Genomic DNA, 19207 nt, shown 5'->3' on the forward strand with positions numbered 1-19207 from the left:
CGTCTCCCTTGTTCATAAAAATGGGCACTAGCACACTTTTCCTCCATTCCTTAGGCATCTTCTCACTATCTAAGATTCTGTTGAACAACCCAGTCAGAAATTCTACTGCTACCTCTCCTAGACACTTCCATACCTCCATAGGTATATCATCAGGACCAAGTGCCTTTCCACTCTTCATCCTCTTCAATGCCCTTCTCACTTCATCCTTACTAATCTTTGCTACTTCCTGGTCCACAACAGTCCCCTCTTCTACGCTTCGTTCTCTCTCATTTTCCTCATTCATCAACTCTTCAAAGTACTCTTTTCATCTTCCCATCACTTTACTGGCATCTGTCAACACACTTCCATCCCTATCCTTTATTACCCTAACCTGTTGGACGTCCTTCCCATCTCTGTCTCTTTGCCTTGCCAACCTGTATAGATCAGTCTCTTCCTCCTAGCTGTCCAACCGAGCATACAAGTCATTGTAAGCCCCTTGTTTGGCCTTTGCCACTTCTACTTTCACCCTGCGCTACTTTATCCCTGTACTCTTGTCGACTTTCTTCAATCATCTCAGTGTCCCACTTCTTCTTAGCTAACCTCTTTTTCTGGATCCACTTTTGCACCTCCTCATTCCACCACCAAGTCTCCTTATCCCCCTTCCTTCCAGATGACACACCAAGTACTGTCCTATCTGTCTTCCTGATCACATTTGCTGTAGTTGTCCAGTCATCTGAAAGCCCCTCCTGACCATCCAGAGCCTGTCTCAACTCCTTCCTGAAAGTCATACAACATTCTTCCTTTTTCAGCTTCCACCATTTCGTCATCTGTTTTGCCTTTGCCATCTTTGTCTTCCTCATCACCAAAGTTATCCTACACACTACCATCCTTATGCTGTTTGGTTACACTCTCACCTACCACTACTTTGCAGTCGCTGATCTTCTTCAGATTACGCTGTATACACAAGATGTAGTTACCTGTGTACTCCTACCTCCATTCTTGTAGGTCAACCTATGTTCCTGCCTCTTCTGGAAGAAAGTATTCACAACAGCACATTCTTCTTGCAAAGTCAACCACCATCTGTCCTTCTGCGTTCCTCTCCTGGATACCAAACTTGCCCATCACCTCCTCATCCCCTGTTTCCTGCAACAACGTGTCCATTGAAGTCTGCACCAATGACAACTCTCCCACTTCTAGAGATGCTCAGCATCATTTCATCAAGATCCAACCAAAAGTTCCTTCTCCTCCAGCTCAGAACATTGATCATCACACCTTCGATTCCTAGATTCAGGCTCATCACTCTGACACTCTTTTTACCTCCAGGACGTTCTTAACAAACTCCTCCTTCACGATAACTCCTACTCCATTTCTCTTCCTATCTACACTATGATGGAACAACTTGTACCCTGCTCCTAAACTTCTAGCTTTGCTCCCTTTCCACCTAGTCTCCTGAACACATAGTATGTCCACCTTCCTCCTCTGCATCCTGTCAACCAGCTCTCTACCTTTTCCTGTCATCGTTCCAACATTCAAAGTTCCCACTCTCAGTCCTAGCCTCTTGGTGTTCTTCTTCTCTTTCTTCCTAAGAACACACTTTCCTCCTTTCCTTCTTCGACCAACAGTAGTCCAGTTTCCACCGGCACCCTGTAGGTCAACAGCACTGACAGCGGTCGTTGTTAACCCGGGCCTCGACGGATTCGGTATGGAAGTCATATATTTTATTCCCATGTTTGATTTGGCCAAAGTTTTACGTCGGATGCCCTTCCTGACACAAACCTCTGTATTTATCCGGGCTTGGGACCGGCACAAGAAGACACTGACTTGAGCAACTATGCGGCTACATTGCCAAAGGAGGGTAGAAGTGCAAAAAAAACATGTTTTTTGTCAGAGTGAAAAACTATTCCATCTTAGTGATTTATTTACATATATACACATCCATTTAATATATATTTTAAGAAAAGGGGGATTCTATAGCTCAAAAACCTGATGTATAAACTGAGATCAGTATTAGATTCCGCACCCAAAAATTTGTTACAGTATAAACATATTTTAATCCTTTGGAAGTCAAATTGGAAGAAAAAAAACATCTTAAACAGTACTGTAATTTTCCTGGTATTTGGCCCTTTTCTCACATAAAAAAATACATATATGTTTCTTACAACAGATTGAAGATGTGCGGTATTTGGGCTGTGTTTGGCAGTGATGAGTGCCTGTCAGCTCAATGCACCAATGCAATGAGGATCTCACACAGAGGCCCAGACTCCTTCCGCTTTGAGAATATCAACGGATACACCAACTGCTGCTTTGGCTTCCACCGTCTGGCTATTTTGGATAAGCTGCATGGCATGCAACCGTTGCATGTCAAGAAGTTGCCTTTTTTGTGGCTGTGCTACAATGGCGAGATCTACAACCATCTCACAGTAAGAATATCCAAAATGTTTGCTCTTTGTTGTTATGTTTGTACCACACAGGGATGAATTTCACATAAACTGTAGTAGAAGTGCAACGATAAATCTATTACTTGACAACTATTTGATTACTGAAGTAATCAATAATTATTTTGATAATTGATTGTTCAGGTACCTTGTTTTTCTGTAAGCAGACTAATTATCTTTGTGTTAATTCCAAATAAGACATTTGCAAACTGCTTTTACTTTGGAAAACAACGATTAACATTTTTGTAGTGACCGTGGCTCACTAGGTAAAGAGGGTCGTCCAGTAACCGAAGGCTGCTGTTCGATTCCCACTCTCTCCAAGGCATGTGTCGTTGTGACCTTGGGCAAGACACGTCAAGTCAAGTCATCTTCATTTATATAGCTCTTTCAAACAGCCTGTCATAAAGCGCTTAACAGAAACACAACATAACACACGCATTGTCTCCAGTGCCGTTCACACTGGTGTATGGCAGGTGTGAAAATGTTTGGTAGGCGCACACTGACAGCCACACCTCTGTCAGCCCTCTGCAGGGCATCTGTGGCTACATACGTAGTTTGAAGTTTGTGAATAATTTATTTATATATATATATATATATATGAGAAAGTGCCATATAAATGTAATACATTATCATTATAGTAATAATAATAATAATTATTACTTTAATGATAATTGTTATTATATTTATAATTATAATTATAATAATAATAATTATTATTAGCAGTATTAGTATTATTGATGGATGTTCGATACCACTTCTTTTTATACCGATATTCAAATCTTCAGTACTCGCGATACCAATACCAAGTGCTGATACATTCGTATTTATGATACCTAAAATTTCCAAAATAAACAATGACAGATAATTTTAAAACAATGACACGTGTATCCCAACTATAGCAAATTTCCTTAAAATTGAATGAAATTAATAGCAATTATATATTTTTAATTTGCTCATAAGAATCATTTTGCATAGAGCACACAATAAAATGAATTAAAAAAATAACTAAAATAAAAATAAGATTAAAGAAATAATCCAGTGGCCAGAAAAAAAGTCCCAATCAAAATATGTGGTTGTACAATTTCTTTTTAAGGAATACAGTGAGGTGCAAAGAATTCAATTCAATACAATAGTATTTCAAGTAATTTAGTAATATCTACTATGTTACAAATTCCTCAAGCTGTGTGTGATGTTTAATTATATCTTGTTTTGAAATACATGCTTTTAATTTGGAAGGCTGCTCTGTATTTTTGTTTCCTGTTTCACGTTCTCCGTTTTTCATTCATCTCATAACAGTGCAGTAGTCAATGATGATATACAAATAAAAAGATATGTCTGCACTTCAGAGCTAATGAAATTGTTGAGCACAACTGAAGACTTACAGTGCTATCTTACAGGAGCCCCCTGTGGCCGTCAATAAATTGAAAATAACCATTCCAGCATTTAATTCCTGTAGTGTTTTCCACATTAACTTTTAGAATTACGCTGAAGCGGCGTAAACGGCACCGTTCTATTTTTAGCACCACAGCTCCTACGACGTTAACAAGGCAATTAAGTGCGCAGCAAACGTCAACGAGACAATTAAACACGGCGAAGTTACGTAAACTATAAACATACATAACACACCGTGAACCACTGATATAGGTGATATTACTCAGAACAAGAGTACAGGCCGGGGGTTCCATCCGTGGCTCGGGTCTCGGTGCTCCGGGGGCCGGGAGAGTGGGCGGGATCGGTGTTGTGCCCACCCCGCTCCGGTGGACCTCTGGGCACTTCGGGCGGGCCCCGGTATCCGGGGGGCGAGCCCCGCCGGGGTCCCGGTGGGGTGGGTGGGGGGTTGGTGGGCGGATGCGCCTCCCCCCCCGCCCGGTTGGGGGGGGGCCAGCTGGTCGCTCCTCTTAACTCACGGCACTAGTTTTGCACAATACATTTTAGGGCACATAACACACTTTGGGGGGGAGTGGGGGAGGGTGGAGATACCGTCTCCGCCCTGCAGCTCCCCTCCAATTTTAATGCACCACACAACTGGGGGGGGGCATCGGTTGGGGCGGGCCGCAGCATGGAGCAGTGCTGCGGTCACCTGTCCCCCCCCGAGGCCCCCCCCCCCATTAATTTATTTTAAGTGAGTGGGGGTTGTGGGCCGGTGGGGTGCCTGGTGGGCCTGCAGTGCCCCGTCCTGCCGCGTTGGGTTGGGGGCGCGGGCCGCGTTGGGATGGGGGGTGCTCCTGCTCCTGGGTTTGCTCTCCGGCCGGTGGCCCCTGCGGGACCCGGGGGTCGTCCTTTGGCGCTGCCGCGGCTTGGGGGGCCCTGAGGTGTTGCGCTTGCTCTGTCCTGGCGGGGGTCGACGGCTCCCCTCTTTGGTGGAGATTTTCATGCAGTAATCAGTAGAAGAGAGGCAAGTTTAACCGAAAATCCTGTTTTGGGGAAAAAAAGAAAGAGAGAAATTGAGGCTTTTGTGTAGTGCTGTCAAAGTTAAAGCATTAACTGATTAATTAATCACAAAAAAAATATCGCATTAATCATGAAATCATGAAATCATGAAATCATGAAACGCAGATTACTCCCACTATTGATTTTGATTAGATTATCCTTAGCGTGACAGCGGATGGCTACGTTTAAGGTAGCACAGGTTGCTTGTACAATAAACATAATTACATGAATTAAAATAAAGCATTTAATAAATGTTTACATATCACATTTAGAATATTTGTTCATGTTCATATTGGGGTCATTTTTTCCCCATTTTAAATAATGCAAGTAATTCATTGATTAGAAAAAGAGGAGGTAAACACAAAAAAGAAAAAGAGGAGGGATGAGCGTGTGCAGTGGCGTCCGCATAACATTATTTTTTTGAGAGAGCTCAGTATTCTTCATTCGGTAATTTTACTGATTCGACATGTCATCATTATTGCTCTCGCTCTCTTTTATTTTTTTTAATTTTAATTTTGTATGTGCGTGTGTATGTGTGTGAGTGTGTACTCAGTTCACCTAAAACCTAATAAAAATCCCATACCGTTCACCTAGGGGCCGCTTAATCGATGTTTTAATAAAAAATAAATCTAAAAGTCTGAGGTTATTACAGTCCTTCTGTTCTAGTTCCAGCCAACAGTTAGTATCTCTGTTGGGTTGTGCCGATAGAATGATATATTGTAGCTGGTTAGCTATATAGTAGTGCATAAAATTTGGTGCCTCTAGACCTCCTTTGGATTTACTTTTCTGAAGAGTAGATAGACTAATCTTTGCTTTTTTTTTATTCCAGTAAAATTTTGTAACGGCCGAGTCCAACAACTGGAACCAGTTCGTCGTAGGTTTAAATGGAATCGTTGAGAAAAAATAGTTTATTTTGGGTAAAACTTTCATTTTAATGGTGGCTATTCGTCCTATTAGAGAAATAGGAAGATTATTCCAGCAAGTCACTATAAATGTTATCCAGAAGTGGAGAAAAGTTTAAATGAATTAAATCAGTTAATTTAGGTGAGATTTTTATGCCTAAGTATTTTAAATTACCTATAGGAAATGAGTAGTGTGGGTCCTGGCTTGCAGGGTTCCATGAATTTTCTGTAATAGGTAGAAGTGTTGATTTTGTCCAGTTAATAGAATAATCTGATAACTGTGAGAATTTAGTTATTAAGTTAAATACTTCCCCTAACGAAATAGCAGGCTTTTCTAAATAGAGTAAAATATCAGGCATATAGATTAATTTTGTATTCTGTTACCCCAGAGTGAATTCCTTGAATCCTTCTTTCCTGGCGTATAGCTAATGCAAGCGGCTCAATAAATATTGCAAATAATAAAGGGGACAGGGGGCATCCCTGTCTTGTGCCTCTCTGTAGAGTAAAACTCTGAGGTATAATCCCATTAGTAGTAACTGTACCTTTAGGTGAATCATATAATACTGACACCCAGTGAATAAATGACTTCCCAAAGCCCAATTTATTTAAAACAGCAGGGAGGAAGGACCAGTTAACTTTGTCGAAAACTTTTTCTGCATCCAATGATATAATAACTGCCTTTTTATCATGCCGCTGTGACATGCTAATAAGGTTAAAGAGCCTCCTAAAATTATTAGTAGAGTGACGATCTTTAACTCTTTCACTGCCAGACGTTTTCAGAAACGGGATGTCGCCAGTGCCAGCCGATTTAAGCATTTTGACTGATCTTTCAAGGTCCACAGAAAATGTTGTGTTTGGACTATGCAAACGCCGCGTCAGCGCTTCCAACTTCGGCGTCAACCTCGGAATCACCATCATCATCATTGATGATGATCATCGTCGTCATCAATGTGCTCTTTAGCGTTGGTCGATGCCTTTCGTCTTTGAAAAAAAATTCCCAAGTGTAAGCTGCTTGCAACCGGTCGCCATTGTTCGCTTCTTCAGCCATTGAAGGTATTATTTGATTACTATATTAAGTGTAATCTTTGCGTGTTCAAAAATAATTGAAAAATTAGATCTGATGAAGAAGCCTTCTTTATAAAGAATTTATTTTAAGAGCTCTTAAAAGACACAAGAGTAAATGCTTACATTCCAAAGGTGATGTTAAGCCTCGAGTGTGTCAATTTGAAAACACACAGTCGCTTTATAGATAAAAAAAAGCATACTCCTCCTCTGAGGCTGGACAAAGGGTTAGTAATTATAATAGACAGACAAGTGATTTACTGACATGTTTACTCCAGTTCCGTCCAAAGCCGGAAATATATGATTAGACAGGTACTACCATGCGACCTAGACTCCCTCAGACCCACAGTGTTATCTTCCATGAGAACATGACTCCCATGTGCATTCCTATCTCACCAGCTGGAAGGGAGTGAAAAGTGTTATTCATTACAATACAGTTAATATGTCCAATATATTTCACACAAACATTATCACAGTTATATGGCATCTATATACTATAAGTAGATTCATAAACAGTAAAAATATGCATAGAAAATGTTAAATGTCTTCAGTCCCTCAATGAACAAATATATTTGTTCAAAATAAGACATTAAATCCCTTAGAAATAGTCTAGAGAAAAATTCCAGCCGGATCTTCATCTGATGTCGCCACCGCGGTCATAGCTTTTAGAAGTTACATATTCTACCATCATATAAGACGACTTGTTTTGTACATCTTGCTTTTCAATGGCTGTGGCAATAAGCCGCGTGCACAACGATCTCAAACAAGGAATACAGCAACAACCGCAAGTTGTCAAGAAAGCTGCAAATACGGATATCGAAATTAAAATTGATGAAACCAAATTTTTATATCTTCCAAAAACATCCATCCAGTTATCCCAAATTGACGTATCGATACCGGACTGCTCTTTCATTTTTTTAATTTTTTTAAGTGTTCGGAGTCCCTCAATGGCATTGGTTAAACTTCCATCTGGTGCAGTGTTATTAGGAATAAAAGTACAACATTGTTCTCTGAACATTGAACAAACACCACCCCTTTCCTGCAAGTAACATATCAAGGGCTATACGATTCTGATTTAGTCATTTTAGGTTGTTCTGTCTTACTCATAGTTTTATCAATGCAAATTAAAATTGGAAAATAGGGATCAGTTCCAGAGAACCATGCCCACAGCATTAGGCCATAACAAAAGGTGTTATTTATGGTTACATTAGGTGGCCGGATATTACCTTCAGGAAGAACAAAAGTTAATTCGAATTGATGTCCCATTCTACTCAATGTTACTCTCTTGCTAAAGTAAACTGCCTCCCCACTGGAACCTGACGGCCAGTATCGGCCACTTTGGGTGGTAATGAAGGTGCTCCAGTCCAGTCGTAAAACACTACCTGTCAAATACCACCAGTACTTGAGCCAAAGGCCCCCCTTCGTCGGCCCCCCACTACTAAATCCCTTCAAAGATTTAATGGGGAGTTTGACAGATGTGTTTGTGTTAGGAGCAACGGTTAGGACAATTGAGTTATTATACGCCCAGTTCATTATCCACGGGATTTGGGTGGAAATAACATTTCTTTTATCACGGTGTGTTGTATTCAAACTCACGTCAAGGGGTTTCATGAAAAACCAAAATGGCACAACAATTAACAAGAGAAAAATCGTCACAATGCAGCAATTAGTAGCAGAGTTCTTCATCGAAGCCATCTTGAGAAGAAGTTCTTTTGTCGAAGGAGAAGGATGTTTGTCAGTCGTTGGTTGATTTTTTTATTTTTATTTTTAGAGGCGTTGTCAGCCTTTTTCCGAACCCTGGCTCACTGCCAGAGATCGCAGGAAAGGTCACGGGACTTCATTCCCAGTGTGACTCTATCCTTGTGAATTGATGAAAAGGGGCATGTGACTCAAATCACCATTGAGTGATTTCTCCCTTTCAAACAGCAGATTGACACTTGGTCAGCTTTGCCCATGGAAAAGGCACTACAATGAATCTCCTTCCAGGACCTCCTCCGCGTGCAGCTTCCCCCCCTTGGACAGCTTGTCAGGTAGACACTGGAAACGCCGTGTTTTGGATCCGTCAGATGGCTCCAACTGGTGTGGGCGTAGATCATCAGATGGTTGCCCTTGGTGGCAGCGTTGAACCAGAAACAGCCGGCCTTGTAGATGAGAGATGATACCAAGTATCCCCTTTTCGATACAAGCGCACCGCACAGGATGTACGCTCCTTGACCTTAAATGGACCTAACCAACGAGGACAAGACCATTTACGTTTAGTTACTTTCAACCACACATATTCACAATCATTTATTTTTAAAGGAACTTCTGGTTGGTTATCTGTTAGCTTCGAGAATGTAGGCACTATCTCTTTAATTACTGGGGGCCTCTCAACGTGTCACTCCCCCAGCGGAACATTGGGGGTGGGAAAAGGCCTGTTTTTATGACCCTCAAAAGGAGTCCAGCCTTTTTATATCTTATGAAGTTTTTGTTTTTTCAAATGGGTTTTGTCTAATCCAATATTCCTAAGAAGCCCTTATAATAGTAGATAATGATTAATCAAATATTTTACCATGATATTTTCTGTTGTAGATTTAGCATAAATGTACTTTTTATCATACATCAAATTTCTGTATTTTTTACGCTGGTTTTTATTATAGGAGTGTAAATCATTTAAAAACAACATCATCTTAACCCAAAACTGCTCATGTCCGGCCGGGCCATAAACAGTCTGAGAAGAGATTTATATATAAATTTATACCTTTAATAAACACTGCAGTCCTGCAGTTCATTTTTACAACTTGTCTCATAAAATAATGTCCACCAAGTGTCCCAATGTTCCTTCCACACCTAAATGGCAAATTCCATGGGCTCTAGAAATTATACTTTTCAATTGTTTCTGAAATTGAATATACTTACCTTATTTTCACCATGAGTTGTCTTCGCCAGCACTTACTTTTCCTCCCATGGTCAAAATCCGAACACCTCAATTCTCCATCTGTGAATTAATTCACTCACATACTATAGAAGTATCACCTCATTCAGACTAACCTATAGTCCTACATTTATTTAATTCAACATGAACTGTTTGTGTGCATACCTTCCTTCGTGACACACACAGACAGACCAGTAACTGACTCCCTCATCTGATAAAGATCAATTTTGATCATTTCAGACCTGAATGTGAAAACTGCAGCCGCTTACAAATTGCTGCTTCAAAAGGGAAAAAAACTGACACCTTGTGTCCTGTTGATAATAAAAACCAAATTTGGGCAATTTGGCCAACACCAAAACTACAGGAGCAGATCCTGCTTAGCTTGCAACAATTCATAAAAACAAAAGCCCCTTAGGCGCAAATTTGAATCCTGTCCAGGCAACTCAGAGTGAGGAAAAAATAAAACAAAAAGAAACAAACCATAAAATAAGATAAAAGATCAGAATACCTACTTCAAATAAACCAAAAAGTAATCTTAAAATGCTAATTATCCTCACCTCTTTTACAGAGTAGTGGGGCTTGTACAACACAGTAGGCAACTATGCAGATCATGACCCAATTAAAAAATCACAGTGCTGCGACCTTAATCAAAAATGTAAAATTTAACCAGCAAATTCGCCGTAAGTGTTCCACATCTGAGTCCAATCCAGAAGCTAAAATTTAAAAGGAAAATGGGCAAAACATTAGAAGACCAAATTCAACAAGCATCAAACAACGGAAAATATAGTATTAAAGATTAGAATAAATTTTATACTACCCTAATTCACATAAGCCGTTCTCAATTTCCGAAACTGCGTTGCTATAGATCACATCTCCTTCTCCGACACAGTACAGAGTGCAAACTGTACTCAAACAGACCAAAATATGACTCAAAGGCCGATCTCAGATGACTCGAACTTTGAGTCCACACTGGAGTTCATATTCCTTCCTGTCCTTGTTGATAGCAGTTTATGCAGGGCAAAGTTCAAAGCAGGCCTTAGCTGTCACTGGAGACCCCTGACAGTTTCATCAGGACGGCTGTGATGAGAGTTTGAGATGTCTGCTCAAAGAGTTGATGGACATTTTGCTCAGATAATTCATAAGAGTCATTGAACAGTCTCATGGCGAGCGGATTTGCAGTATACCATCCTTTTCGCAGTCCGTGTGATCACTTCCCCCCCCCCCCCCCCGAAAGTGACCATTGTTCAGTTCGCCGTCCACTCTGTGTCCAACAGCCAGGTTATTCCAGCACGTTGGAGACACCCAAGAACAACACCTCTCGTCAAAGATTGAACCTGCCTGAAACACTTATACACTCGGAACAGACAGAGGGAGATGAGATCATAGCAAAGAGATTTATATGCTTGTTATAATTAAAAATAATAATTTTCTCAAAAAATATGTATTTTGTAGTTTTATTTAAATATGTTCACTACACTATAGCAAGTAGTATTACTATATTTACGCATATGTCTACCATAGACTTCTTCTTCATTACATGTTACCTTAAATTATGCTTCCACATGGAGGGAAGTCTCAAATTCCAGGACTTCTCAGACTTCTAGAATGGGACTCAGATAAGGACAAAGGTTAAATCATTTTCACACCTACGAATGAGTCATGAGAGATGTAAGGGGAAAAAATCTAAAATAAAAAGTCTTTTTCAATTAAAATTTGGTTTTATTACTTATTCAACTATAAAACACACAGATCTGATTTTAAAAATAATATGGATAGTGGCCTGTAGTTATCATCTAGACCTCTTTATCTTTCCGCATTCTTCTCTTACCTAGAAAACAGAAAAACTCCCATTACAGGACACATTGCCCTCTGACTCCTATTTTCCACACAAATCCCCCTCCTCTCTTCCAAGACACAGGGAAGGAGCAGAAAAAAGGGGGAGGGAAAATCACATTCAAAACCTATTTTTTCCTACATTCCTATACGAAAAACAAACGCCATTATCACACCAGTCTTTTCTACTCAAAAACAACACCAAACATACAGTTATGGGTATTAAAGAAAAACAAATGAAATATCCACCCACACATTTCTTATTCACAATTACAGATTCAGTTAACTCCTAAACCACCCGGATAGCCCCCACTTTCCTTATCTAGGTCTCATTCAATTACTCAACAATTCTCTCAACTTTTTCAAACTTTTGGGGCACATACGCACACACATACCAACTAGAAAAATCCCCATTATAATCACACAATTGACCCAAGTCATTTTATAACAAAAACATTCCCTCCTAATCACACAAGTCACACATGCTCCAGATTAGTACGCCATCTAGAACCAATAAACTGTGGAATCTCCGCATGCCGAGCCAATTCCAATCCGAAAACTTTTGCCTTATTTAATCTGTCTCCCGGGTCATGTCTCATTTCTAACAATTTTAAGCTGGCGGAGATTTTAGCCTAGCATTCGCCATGCTGTCATCGAACACGTTGTCGTTAGCCGAACCGTGGCTAGCGGACTCGCTCAACACAGCTTTACGAGCAACTTTCACAGAGCTGCCCAAAGCAAGCATTCTAGCGTTAACCAACATTTGGTCCACGACCTTACATTGTCGTCTCACTTTTCTCTATTAGAAGAAAATATAGATGTGTTTTTCACGGAGTCAATCAGCATCTGGCGCTGTTTTACACAAGCAAGCTCTACAGACTTCATTAATGCAATCAGACATGTCTCAGATTTTAACGGTGGGAACCAACCTTTATCACAATTAGTCCGCATCCATTCATTTAAAAGATTTTTCATCTTCCGCCGTCGCCGTGGTGGCAGCGCTTCAGCCATGACGAGCGTTGCGGCCGTGACTTGTTTGCTTAGCGAGAGGCTTTGAGTATGGACCGGAAGTTTATGCAAATCAAACCATTCTGAGTCTCGGTCAAATATGTCGTCCATTATATGTAGTAATTTGGTCGTTATAATATTTATTAAGTCAGTGACGTCTCACTTATGATACTACAATACAACAGATCAAAACTATTCTCATTAATCCCCACAAAAAATTATTATTATATATATATATATTTTTAGAAAAATAAAAATAAAAAGAAAAAACGAAACAGAAATCAAATATCTTTTTTGCGCGACTTACTAAAATACTTATCCGGATCTTCGCGGGCGGCTTTTCACACAGCACCGAACCGTGAAAATCCGGCGGCCCTAGAAAAGACCCATGTAGAACACCAACATGGCAGTCTAAGCAAGAGGACATCAACTGTTACAAATTGTTTCCTATTGCAATGTTTCTAAATTTTTTGGGCTTGTATCACCAAAACCTTTTTGTCATACCACGAGTACCCCCTCACTAATGCATGTTGATGATTCTCAAAAAGTAGAACAAACACAACTGATTTTTAAAAGAACATTTCTTTGTTCCCTTAATTTGAACATTTAATTTTTAGGCATTCTTTTTCAACTCAAGTCCTGAACGACTGCCAAAGGTGGTGCTTAGTTAACGGCACGGAAAGTGTCTTCGCGCACGCGCAGATGAGAATACTAAATGTAGATGCAGATGTATACTAAAGCGACATGTCACGAGTGACCCCCAGGTGACCCAGGCCGTGTATATAAAAGGCAATGGCACACAGAAGACAGTCCCTCAGAACCTACACGTGCGAACACAAGGCCTCCGAGTGACAAGCCACTCTGGCAGTCGTTCGGGACTCATACAACCATAGCTACATACATAACTTTCGTTTTATTTTGTCCCTCATTGACCTCCAGAGGCGGTGCTTAACGGCACGGAACGCCTAAAGGCATTAATAGTGTAATAGAGTGTCTTTATGCCCCGCCTGATTAATGTATGAATCACAGTCCTAACGTCAGAACTCGTTGGGTAGCGTGGGTGTTTTCGCCAGATTCAACATGCCGATGCGGTGTCGGCCCATCGTGACTTTTGATCATTCTGATTGGCTATTAGCTAGCAAATCAGCGCATGGGGCAAGAGCAGAATGTGACAAATGTGGAAAAACAATAGGGCTTTCCAATACACGGCTTTTCATATGCAAGTCCGTGTTACAATATCGCTCATTTTCTACATGATCGCACTTCGCATTTGGACGTAAAGAAGAGAAGATGAATTCAGCATTATATGATGTATCATGCAACTGGATATATCAGGTAGGATTTACTTTTATAGTACACAATACTCTGTAAAGAGCCTGAGGGTGTGGTTCATGTGGGAACAGATTGTGGATATGTATTGTTTACGTTTTTATATCTCGCCCCCAGAAGAGCTATCAGTTGCCTTTTTCTAATGATGTCCGATGGTATGGACGGGAATTAGTTCTTACGCATGTAGAGAAGGTACTTAATAATTGGCATTGGTGCCTGACTGTTACAGTGTGTACATCCGTCATTTTTCCAACGCGACGTGCCGAATGCCAGGCTAACACCATGGGGGTAGGCATCAGCAACATTTGGCCAACGACCGAGGACCACATGCAAAGGATGGGTAGTGGCGACATCCAACCTGTAGAACTTGTAGAAGGTGCCAGGCGACTACCAACAAACAGCAGCACACATATCCTTTAAGGGCACACCCTTCAGAACGGCCCAAGACGTAGAAACTACCCTATGACTACTATGACTATGACATATGTGCATAGCTGTACTTACTGCATAGCTGTCGCGCACGGGACAAAATGGTCTTGGATCAACATACTCGTCCACTAACGGGGACAAAGCGAGAAAGACGGAAAGGCTGGTTAGAATGTGAGCCAGACAAAACTTTGGGGACGAAAGTGTCATTTGGCCACATAGTGACCCAAGCTCCATTGGGATGCAACGAAGACACGAAAGACTGAGAGGCAGCCCGCTTAGAGGATGCAATCGCGAGCAGGAACTCCGCCTTACAAGACACCCACTGAAGGTCCACATCAGCCAGCAGCTTGAACGGGGTCCTGAACCCCAATGTCCTGAACCCCAATGTCCTGAACCCCGTGTCCTGCACCAAGTGAAGGTCCACAGCACACCACACCAGTCTGAACATTAGGCATACGGTCCAAACCGGCAGTCGCAGCACCCCACATGGTGGCCAGGGCCCGGCTATCTGCCGGGAGCCAGGGGAAAGTCCCCGTGTCATCCCAGCAAGAGGTCCGTCAGATAGTCCCTAGACGCAGGGAGGAGGAGAAGAAGAGGGACGGCCACGTCGGTAGAGGTCAAAGTCAGGAGGCAGCTTGGTGTGATCAGATTAATCCAACCGCAACCGCTGCAAAGCGCTAAGCAAAACAGCATGCACTTTTCTTACAAAACCATCTTAGAGGGCAGAGAGGCCGGGTCCGAGGCAAACTAACCTGCCTCTGAAGGAGCAGCACACAACTCCACACAATGTTTTAGTCTTGGTTGGTTGAGTTATTCGTATGAAAAAGTGAAAAATTATGTACTTTTACAAGTCACATTTTCACAGTTATATAATGGGTAGTTTTACCATTGTGCATAGACTTGATCAATTTGGTACATCTCTTGTGGCGGCACGGTAGATGTCTGGTTAGCACGTTCACTGCAGAGGTTGTGAGTTTGATTCCAAGCTCCGGATTTCCTGGGTGCAGTTTGCATGTTCTCCCCGTGCCTGCATGGGTTTTCTCCAGGTACTCCGGTTTCCTCCCATATTCAAAAAAACATGCATGGTAGGTTAATTAAACACTCTAAATTGTCCTTAGGTGTGAATTGTTCGTCTATGTGTACCCTGCGATTGGCTGGGGACTAGTTCAGGGTGTACTCTGCCTACTGCCCGAAGACAGCTGGGATAGGCCATTACTCCCGCGACCCTTGTGAGGAATAAGCGGTTCGCAAAATGGATGGATCATGGACATCTGTTGTGTTCGTGTTTTCCCATTTTGCAGTCTCATCAACTCCACTTTATGTAAATCCAGGCAACACGTTGACAACATCTGCTGCTGATTTTCAAAGTCTGGGCCCCATAATGTACCTTCCTCTAGAATTCCGGTGTGCATGCTGAGTGCCTGGTCTATAAAGCATTCACAGTAAGTGCTTGCAGACCACAAAGCCTAAGATCCTTGTAAAGTTATGCAATACACTGTGAGATATTCCAACTCACGCATGAACGTTGTGCCCGAGGGACACCTGTACTAAACACTAAACTCAGCAAAAAAAGTTGCCTGCTGCAAAGAATTTACACTTATATTGGCACACGTCTATGAGATCAGAGTCTGAGATTCAAGATACAGTATATAGCCAGAGAATGTTAAGATACATGACTAAATTTGCAATACTTTTTTTCTTAAAAAACAAAGCAAAACTTTTCAATCAGAAATTAATCTGAAAGTGCTAGTATATACTTTTAGATTTAGTTGTCCCTCAATATTGATTGACTCAGCAAAAAAAGTTGCCTGCTGCAAAGAATTTACACTTATATTGGCACACGTCTATGAGATCAGAGTCTGAGATTCAAGATACAGTATATAGCCAGAGAATGTTAAGATACATGACTAAATTTGCAATACTTTTTTTCTTAAAAAACAAAGCAAAACTTTTCAATCAGAAATTAATCTGAAAGTGCTAGTATATACTTTTAGATTTAGTTGTCCCTCAATATTGATGGCATAGTGGAGAAACAGCCATGTTTGCTTCAGGTGGAAACTCAAAAGCAACAAGTGATGATTTTTTTTCCCCCCGAAACACGCCAGCTTTATATTTTAAGCATGTCATTCAAATAAATTAATGGCCGCTTGATGGTATATAATATATGCTGCATGTTCATATATAGTATATATGTACATGCAGCATTTGCTCTTGCAGATAGATTGCAGTGGTTGAGAAATACTCAGTATATAACCATGATTAAAAGAAATCTAGTTCAACCTAATGTTTCTATTTTGTTTCCAATCACACACTGACCAGAAAACATATGTGCATAAAAACCCTAACCCTAACCCAAATTGGGTGAATTAATTTGAGGAGTTAAAAATCCTGTTATAGTCATAACCAAAACACATATTTTAAAGGTTTTCTATTTATGTTTGTGACTGAGAAATGAGAATACAGAGAAACATCCGAAGTCTACCACCATCCTAGTACTTGTTATGCTTCCAATTTGTAATTTAAAAGTAGCAAACAAATAACTTGCCAACCAACCACCTGATTTTAAATTACTAAAGTTACACACTGCTCATCATTTATTATTAATATGCATTAAAATTCTTGTGACCGTTCTGTAACAACCTGAGATATATTCCGTCTCTGTCACCATGTAATTTCTTCAACTGTTTCTTTCAGCTAAAGAAGCAATTTGAGTTTGATTGCCAGACAGAAGTGGACGGTGAGGTTTTGCTGCATCTGTATGATCGCTTTGGCATTCAGAAGGCGGTGTCTCTCCTGGATGGCACTTTTGCTTTTGTTCTGTTGGACACTTCTAACGGAAAAGTGTGCCTTGGAAGGGACACATATGGTGTGCGTCCTTTGTTTCGACTTCTTACTGACAGTGGATTACTTGGCGTCAGCTCCGAGGTCAAAGGTAATGGAATACATACAGTGAACCCCCGCTATTTGCAGGAGATAGGAACCGAGCCATGGCTGACCCCCAAGATGGTGGCAAAGTCCTACATGAAGCTAATTCACGTAATTCAACATACTGTAGTTCCTTGGTACCAGTATACTACAAGATGGCGGAGAAGCGCTACATGGAGTTGTTCAATTTACTTCAGTATAGTTCCTTTGCACCAAGATGCCACAAGATGGCGCCTACGTGATAATGTTACATGAGGCAAGGTTTTGGCCTGGGCAGTAAAACGGCAAATAGGTGAGCAAATTTTCAGCGAATAACGCTGGATAGGTTAAAAAAAAACAAGAAAAAATCTGCTAATCTAAAATGCGTATCTCAAACCTCGGGTATGCGGGGGTTCACCAACATTTTCAGTTAGGGGGAAGATACTGTGAGTTTGTTTTATTTGTTTTTCTTCTAGGTCTTATGGATGTTATCCCTGCGTTGGACAATACTGCCAAAATAACCCCCTTTCTACCGGGACATTTTGAGGTCTTTGATTTGAGTCCCAATGGCAAAGTGAAATCAATTCAGTTGAAGCAATTTCATGAATGCACAAATGAGCCCGCTCATGCCATCTATGACACTGTGGGGAGACTGCCAGCAGGTAAGAACAGACCTTCTTCACTGAATTTGTCTCACTTTAACAACAAAAAGGCTTAAATGTTATCATTAAAATTTCCTAGGTTTTGATGAAGAAATTGTGAAGGCCAACATCAGAAGCCTGTTTGAAAATGCTGTTAGGAAACGTCTCATGGCCACGAGGAGGATTGGTTGTCTACTTTCAGGTACTTTTTTAAGCATTTTTCCATTCAAGTCATGTCAAGTTTATTTATATAGCTATTAATCACAAAATAGTCTAAAAGGCTTCACACACTCACAGTTGGCAAATATTAACAATATTCACTCATCTTAACCACAAGAGGGCAAGGAAAAACTCAAAACCCACACGTAACATTACAAAGCTCACAGGTCACATTGCCATGGATTACACAGTGCACCTTCTCTTAGAGGTAAGAACAAAACCACAAAAGTGCTGAGCCTGAAAACCAATACACGTTTTGAGGCGCTCTAATAGTACATTATGATCAACGGTGTTGAAGGCAGCGCTAAGATCAAGTAACAATAATAATAATAATGAGGTATCTGAGTACATAGCTAGGAGAAGATCATTAGCCACTTTAACAATGGCTGAATCCTGTTAGCGGGCATGAAAACATTAAGCTGTTGTGTTGTGTTGGGTTAGTTCCAAATCTAAAGTATTACCATTTTTATGGGTCGGTACATATGTTACCTGCGTGAAACCAAAAGTATCAATTATCTTCCTATAACAGGGAATTCATATGAAATGTTATAACCATAATTAATATATTTTCTGTGTCACCAAGTCAGCCACAAATTCAGAAAATTCATCTAAAAAGTCATAGTAAGGTCCAGGGAGAAGGTAGATAACCACGAGATAAAACTGTAGTGAGGCTGTGGATCGCATAATTAGAGCGAGAACTAATACTAATGTCAAGCGAAAGAACCATCTGTGGTCAAAATGAATAGTGTGATTAATCTGCGTTAATACATGATAAATGCGATAATTGACAGCGGAGAGTTACGTCACAGGTAGCACAGGTTGTGTTAAGCAATAAACATAACTACATGCATTAAAGTAAAGCATTTAATAAATGTTCCGTGTGACATTGAGAATATTTATTCATGTAATATTGGGGTCATTTTTTTTCATTTTAAATTATGCAAGTAATTAACTGATTAGAAAAAAAGGACGATGAGAGCGTGCAGTGAATCAAAAAATGTTGAAGGCGTCCTCATAACATTAAATGTAATGGTAAGAGCAGAGGCGTAGCTTGTCATCAGGCAAGGCAGGCAATTTCTTGGGGCCCCTTAGCCAGCAGGGCCCCCCAGAGGGCCAACAGAT

At 40.7% G+C, this 19207-nt stretch overlaps 1 protein-coding gene across 1 annotated transcript in view; it reads left to right on the forward strand.

Moving 5' to 3' along the window:
• Positions 1–19207, forward strand: part of asns (asparagine synthetase) — a 51582-nt gene that overhangs the window by 12006 nt on the left and 20369 nt on the right. Inside the window, exons 2-5 of the mRNA XM_077549231.1 lie at positions 2144–2399; positions 17016–17253; positions 17702–17887; positions 17967–18068. Of these exons, the coding sequence (XP_077405357.1) occupies positions 2151–2399; positions 17016–17253; positions 17702–17887; positions 17967–18068 (775 nt within the window). The 5' untranslated portion in view covers positions 2144–2150. The remainder of the gene's footprint in view (positions 1–2143; positions 2400–17015; positions 17254–17701; positions 17888–17966; positions 18069–19207) is intronic.

Source organism: Vanacampus margaritifer, chromosome 17 (genome assembly GCF_051991255.1).
Source record: "Vanacampus margaritifer isolate UIUO_Vmar chromosome 17, RoL_Vmar_1.0, whole genome shotgun sequence".
NCBI lineage: Eukaryota > Metazoa > Chordata > Actinopteri > Syngnathiformes > Syngnathidae > Vanacampus > Vanacampus margaritifer.